General features: G+C 37.0%; 1 protein-coding gene across 1 annotated transcript in view; it reads left to right on the top strand.

The window, feature by feature from the left end:
- LOC104628587 (aryl hydrocarbon receptor-like) overlaps positions 1-5,694 on the top strand; it is a 57,271-nt gene extending 51,577 nt beyond the window's left edge. The window contains 3 exon segments of the mRNA XM_010297226.1: positions 1-401; positions 404-1,164; positions 5,137-5,694. The exon segment at positions 1-401 is cut by the window's left edge and continues 90 nt beyond it. Coding sequence (XP_010295528.1) covers positions 1-401; positions 404-1,164; positions 5,137-5,292 — 1,318 coding nt within the window. The 3' untranslated portion in view covers positions 5,293-5,694.
- The last annotated feature ends 1,263 nt before the right edge of the window (positions 5,695-6,957 follow it).

Genomic DNA, 6,957 nt, shown 5'->3' with positions numbered 1-6,957 from the left:
GTCGAGCCTTATGGATCCCTCTCAGCTGAAGAATAAAAGCACAACAGGAAAGGGAGCCAAAGCAACGCTACACAATGATTCGGTGGATCCAAACTCCCTCCTAGGTGCCATGTTAAGGCAAGATGAATCTGTGTATCTGTGCCCTCCAGCATCCCATAAACTTTCCTTTGAGCGGAACTTCTTTGCAGACAGCAGGGATGAACTGGGCAGTGGTGTTAGCAGCGGCTGGACAGATAATCTCCTACCTGCTGGAAATCACAACGTTCTCAAACAGGAGCTAATGGAGTGTTCCCAGGACACTACTGTTCCACTTCCTGAAGACAGTGCAGCACTCTTTCAAGATAACAAAACCAGTGATTTGTACAGCATCATGAAAAATCTGGGTATTGACTTTGAAGATCTAATCAGCAGGATGAGGAGTTTTTTAAAACTGAATTATCTGGTATGGATGATATTGGGGACATTGACATAACTGATGAAATCCTGACTTATGTTCAGGATTCCTTAAATAAATCTGACTTCTTATATTCAGGCTGTAACCAGCAGCAGCCCCTGGTCCAGAATGAAGGTTGCTTGGTACAGCAAGAGTTAGATCCACATCAACTTCATCAGCACCAGAAACAGCTTGTGGATCAGCAGCAGCAACAGCAGCAGCAGCAGCTCTGTCAAAAGATGAAACATATGCAAGTCAATGGGATGTTCACAAATTGGAGCTCTGGCACCAGCATGCCTCTCAGTTGCTCGCAGCAGCAGCCCCAGCAATATGTATTCCCTGGCATGCATGCCCCTACATCCGAGTTCTCTTACAAATCAGAAGTAAACACTTCCCCTTACGCATGTAGGCAAGAGTTTATTCCCTACAAGCAACCCACAGCGATGATGCCACAGGTTTCTAATTTTGCTCAAATGGATTTCCCTGTAGCAGGTTTTGACAGATCGACCTATTCTGCTTCTTCCAACTTGGAGGATTTTCTTAGCTGTTTGCAGCAAGTCCCTGAAAATCATGAGTGTGGGATAAACTCTGAGTCGGTTATGCTAACTCCTCAAACATGCTATGCAGGCGCTGTTTCTATGTACCAGTGCACGCAAGAAGCACAGCCCAGCTGCCTGGATCAAATGCAGTATGATCCTATGATGGCAAGTCAACAAACGTTGTTGAACAAGGTAAGGTAAACAGCATTGCTACATTGCTTGCATTTTGAATCATGGTTTTATTGGTTTGGGAATCACCGAGTTTGAAACTGATGGGTTAGCACTGTGTAAATGTCCTTGCTTTATTTGCTCATTAGATTGAGAGTTGCATTTGGTCAAGTTTTTACGCACATGTATCCACATCCTGGTAGCTCTCTGGCAGTATTAAAGCAAGAGTGAGTGAACTAGTCTGTTGTACCTACCAGTAATTTTCCCAGTGGGACCAAAGGAAAAGCAGATTGGTCAAAAGCTTGGAATTTGCTTATATACCTTTTTTAGAGGAGTGGAATGATGTCTGTAAGATTGTCAGGCACATTCGTTTTCATGAAATGTGTTGTAAGGATCCAGAAAAATAGAATTTTTTCAAAATGTTAGTGTTATCTAGCTACTCAGATTCTTCGATGATTTTAGGATTGCTTAAAGTATAAGATTATAATGTATCACATAAATAGCATGCAATATTATGAACTATCGCATTTCTACACACGATAATACTGCAAAAATATTTTTATATATTGCCATAAGTGAAAGTGAGCTTGTTCCTCAAGCTGCTCTCTAAATTGTCTGCTGAAGACGAAAGAGCAGGAAAATATTCACAGTAGAGAAGTTGGACCTTTTTCACATTGTGCTACGGAGAATGTGCAAGAAAAGCCATAGAAGAAAGGAGCCTGTCTGTAGCACAGACTGCAGTTTTAAGCACAGTTCTTCATAAATAAAATTAACTTAGAAATAAAAAAATGAATTATTTAAGGCACTTCCTGATTGTGAATAACCTTTGTTGAAGTACTTTAAATTGTACCATTTCTTTCTCTTAATGCTGCTCAAGTACAGAGCCACAATTCTTTTTTTTTACCTCAGTGAGTTAATGTTCTAAAGTACTGATCCTACAAATGCTTATGCACATGCATAAGCATTTACAGAATTAAAGTATTAACTGGCATTTAACCTACACAAGACAGAAGTGAGGAATGCAAGTAGAACATACCCAGTTTTTTGGTATGCTTAATACAAGTACAAAACATATCCTTTTTTAAAACTGCTTCACTAGTGAAAAAAAAATAATTGCAGAATTGCAGAAATTTATCTAAAATAAAGGACAGTTCAGCACTGCCCAAGGGCTGAAATAGCAAGAAGTGACTTTGGCAAACTGCAGCGCACAAGCTTGCACAGTGCTTGGCTGTATGTTGCCTGGCTGTGGTCAGTGTTATTAGTCCTTTATAGTGCTTGATAATAGGGTTGCAAAGCAGTTGCAGGGTCATCCAAGTTTGTCCCAATAATAGTATAGAACTGTTTTTATCACAAAAGCTATACTGGTTTGGTGCATCAGTTTTGAACAGCCAGAGCATAAATTCCATTTCCTTCTTTTTAATGTTTGGCTTCAAATACATTTATTTTGTAGATTATCTTGTTGTTATGCTGCCTTAATCGTTTTTTGTCACACCCCCTTTTTATTATTTTCTTGCTGACTTTTTCTTCTCATCTATCTGTAAAAAGTTTAATGATTATGACATCTCTGAATACAATAAATGAATACATTTCATGTTTACTAGAATGCTGTGCTACAATAATGATACTGTATTTAGCTTGTTGTAAAAAATGAACAAAGGCCACTTTGTGAAAAGTTACCCTTACTTAAGTTGTTCAGAGGCAAATTCAGCCCCTCTTGCTATGTTATACCTATGCTGTGTGGATCTGGATAGCATTGCATAAGCAAAGCCCAGTGCGGAACTGATGTTGCCCTTGTGCACGTTAGCTCCTGTTTACCTCTGAAGAGAACTGCTGAACATTTGTCCAAATGAGCTTAAAAGAGGAGCACACTTCTTGATGAGATAAGGAAGGATTATTCCCTCAACCCCTTTTGTAAAAAGAGTGATCGTAGATAGCTGATAGCTGCCTCCAAGTCCTTGCAGGTCCGAACTTACATATGCCAACTGGGTGCAGTGGAGGGTGGGAAGAGACTGCTTCTTCCTAAACCAAATAGCACTGACTTTTGCAACCCATACTGTTCTCATGAAACTATATACTATTCACATGAAAAAAACCCAGCATCTCCTGTATCAGACTACTCAGTTTTGACGGCTAGTCACATCTGCCAATTAACATTTTTATAGATTGAGGGCAAAGTAAGGCTCTATGTAAACCAAAGTAGTTCTGTTGAGAAATGTTTTCATGTAGAAATATTTTTTTACCTAGAAATGTCATTGCTCCGGAGAAAGATAACCCTATATTTATGTATGCTTATATTAGAGGTTGTATTTAGCCTTGTGTCAGAGGAGTTAAGAACTTTAAAATATGTGAACCCATGGGAACTAGTGAGTCAGAAGTACAGCTACTGCACTTGAAGTAATCTTGTAAAACATCGCCTGTGCCAAAGCCATTATGTCAAATAATTTACATTTCTGTATTGTAAATAGGGACAATGTGTCACTGCTTATTATAAGAAAATTAAGGTTTGATTTTTATTACTAATTGGTAACTTTAGTTACCAATGCCACTAAGCAGATAGGATACTACTGTCTGAGCCTACGTTCACACAGCCAAACCAAAGTAGGGCAGTCTTTGTGGCTGGATTTAGGACACTGACATCCCTATCAGTGGTTGGAGTCTGGAGAGAGGACAGACGTTGCTATGCGAGCCATGATTGCTATTCTTTCCTCAGCCTTCTAACTCCCATTGATTTCTATGTGAAAGGGGGATTAGAAAGCCAGAAGGGTCTGTTGTGGTCATCTGCCTCGACCTTCTGCCTAACTTGTAATTGCAGGGGGGTCAGAGCCATTGTAGTATAAAAACCACTTTCGGAGATGGAGAAGGGCAGAAAGGCCTTAGATAATGTGATTGCTTGTTTAAGGTCAGTATTCCTTTATTAAACAGGAGAAACTGTGCTAATTATTAGATTCTGTGTTGAGAACTTTCTTAGAAATTTTAATGAGCATGCTCATCTTGTTAATGAAGAATATAGAAATAATCTGCTTCTGTCAGAACTAATCCTAGCTTACGTAATTGTAGCTGTCCTTAAAAGTATGGCAACTTTGATTAGTAACATAATCCACATGGCTATAGCCTTGTTGTTAAAAACTTAGAAGAACTGTGTGCAGTTAGTCAAATTTCAGTGTTTGCATAGAAGGAAAAAAAAAGTTTCCAAAGCCCAGCATATTTTGATAGATGAATGAATGTATAATACATGTTTTTAAGGACAAACCTTGAATGAATGAATGAGTACTTATGATATAAGCTACTCCTGAACTGAAGAGATGATGGAAATGTTTAAAATATTTTATTGTATTTTCTTTGCATGACTGAATGGAGTATTTTGTAGGTAAAGTAACTTTTCCGTAGCATGACAGGAAGCATTACATCAGCTGATTAAAATAATCCTATGAACAATTATGTCAAGACTGATGAAAGCCATTCATTGCTCTTACTTGGCATTGTCAATATGAAGACTGTTTGTCAAAAAAGCCCACCCTATGACAGCTCAGCCTGCACATTGAATGCAATATACTTCTGCCTACAAATAGGAACTCCATGTGCATTCCTGGAAGAGCTGTGAAGTCTGGATCCCATTGCAGACATGAAGATATGTAAATAGGTTGCTTTTAAAAATGTAACAGCTGGATGTGGAAATTGGGAGTGCTCAGTCAAACTGTACTTTCTACAAATGAAAACTATATTACACTTTAGATAATAGCAATGGTTTTTTTACTTAGCCAGAAGTAGGACTCCCACTGACTTCAGCATGGGTAAGTTTCACTGATGATTCAGACCCTTCTTTAAATTTTAATTTTTTTTAAAATGATGAATGATGAGAAGTTAATTTGCATTAAAGCTACTTATTATATTTTAAGATGATTTCATCCAGTCTCTGTCTTCAGGAGGATTTTTTCTAAACTTAAAAGTAAATCGGTTTCCCATACTAACCATTTATATTGTCTTTTTTCCTGCCAGTTCCAAAACAGTTTCAATGGAGGAAATGTAAATGAAGCATATCCCTCCCAGTTAGATGTGATCAGTAATGCACAGACTGCCACACATCTTCAGCCTCTTCATCATCCGACAGAACCCAGATCCTTCTCAGATTTGGCATCTAGTGGATTTATGTGATTCAGATCTAGAGCTCCATCTGTGATTTTGTCTGGGTGTCAGGCTGCTCTGAGGAAAAGCTTGATAAGTCTATCTTTGAGCATTGGACTTTAACAGCTAAATTACATTTTGAGAATATGAGGTTGGTTGCACTATATACTGGTGGATATGTAATCCAAGACCTGGCTTTTCAGAGTGACAGGTGGAATTAAACTTCTGACTAAAAGTATGCATGTGCTGTTTTCCATCAGATTCACTGTGTCATTGCAGTATGGATTACATATGTACTACAGACTATGTCATGCTATACAACATAAGATAAGGCAAATGGTTTTGTTGTTTAGAAAATAATTGGGCACTTTACAAATAGCATCAATGGCACAAGGAAGATGATTTCACATGTGGATTATTTCCAGGCTTTATTTTTGAAAAACTATTAAAAAGCTCTGAATTAATGAGAATCAAAAGCACTTAATTTTAATGCATACTAAGCTCTTTAATCACTTATTTTATATTTAAATCCTTTTGTTTTAAGTCTCCATTTCTAGCACTTTAATAGAAGGCTTAATACAAGGATATGATATGCAACTTCAGGTTTTTTATGAAACAGACCCCTTGCATTCCTCCTTTTCTTGTCAACCTTAAGTGCCTCACAGTTTAGCTACCTTGTTTCTAATGGGAACTTATTTTAGCAAAACTCACTATAAATGTCATCCATATTATATGAACTTTTATCTAACATCTACAGTGCTACTGGCTGTATCTTCCCCACCCCACCCCCAATAATTTGTTTAGCGAATGACTTAATTCTTTATCTGTGGATCTGTTACACTATTATCAGGAGTTATTAATGTTCTGAATTTAGTTCAGCTATAGAGTTTTGGTTTATTCTATACTGCTTTTCTGCTTTCTTCAGGTAATACAGGGTATATTAAAAAAGATTTTGCTGAGGGGGAGGAGCAGATCCTCAGGATTAGTTTTAGATTATTAATGCTGAAAAACATGTGCCTTATCTTGTGTTAAAATGCTCATAATGTTCTTTAGAAATAATACAAGGCTGCTCTATGCAAATACTTTCATTAAAATCGATATTGAAAAGGATTGCATTTTAGAGAAGGGGGAAAGGAGTATCAATAGTGATTAGTATTGACATTTACTTTGGCTGCAGTTTTCGATGTTCGTAGTGGGGAAAGGGTCAGTTTTGGTTTAAACTTTATCCCTAGCAAATTGCACTGCAAAGTACAGAGAGGTTATTCTTTTTATGTATGTTGATCCATTTGAAAAGCTTTGTGCAAAATATGAAATCGGGAAAAGAAAAAAGTCATTAGAGAAATTCTCCTTTTAATAGGTTTTATTTTCAGGAAAAAGAAAAAACACATCTGTGAAAACATTCTGGGGTTTTGTTTTGTTTTTATGAGAGGACTGTTAGAATGGCAGACACCAATGTTTGCTGCAAAATAATACTCTATGTGAAAAATACAGAAATGTGTATATGTTCAAAATATTTCATACTCTTGTGTGTTGTATAGTTCATATATAATAAAATGTCTTTGTAAAATATTTTAAAGCAGTTAATTTTAAAGTGTTACATCAGTATATGTTAAGAACAATTTTATTACATTTGTGATATATAATATAAAATGGCAATTTAGCCAATTTGCTTAAAACGGGCAAAGGTAAATTGGC

Source organism: Phaethon lepturus, unplaced genomic scaffold (assembly GCF_000687285.1).
Source record: "Phaethon lepturus isolate BGI_N335 unplaced genomic scaffold, ASM68728v1 scaffold12531, whole genome shotgun sequence".
Taxonomy (NCBI): domain Eukaryota; kingdom Metazoa; phylum Chordata; class Aves; order Phaethontiformes; family Phaethontidae; genus Phaethon; species Phaethon lepturus.
This window is presented reverse-complemented; position numbering and strand designations above follow the sequence as displayed.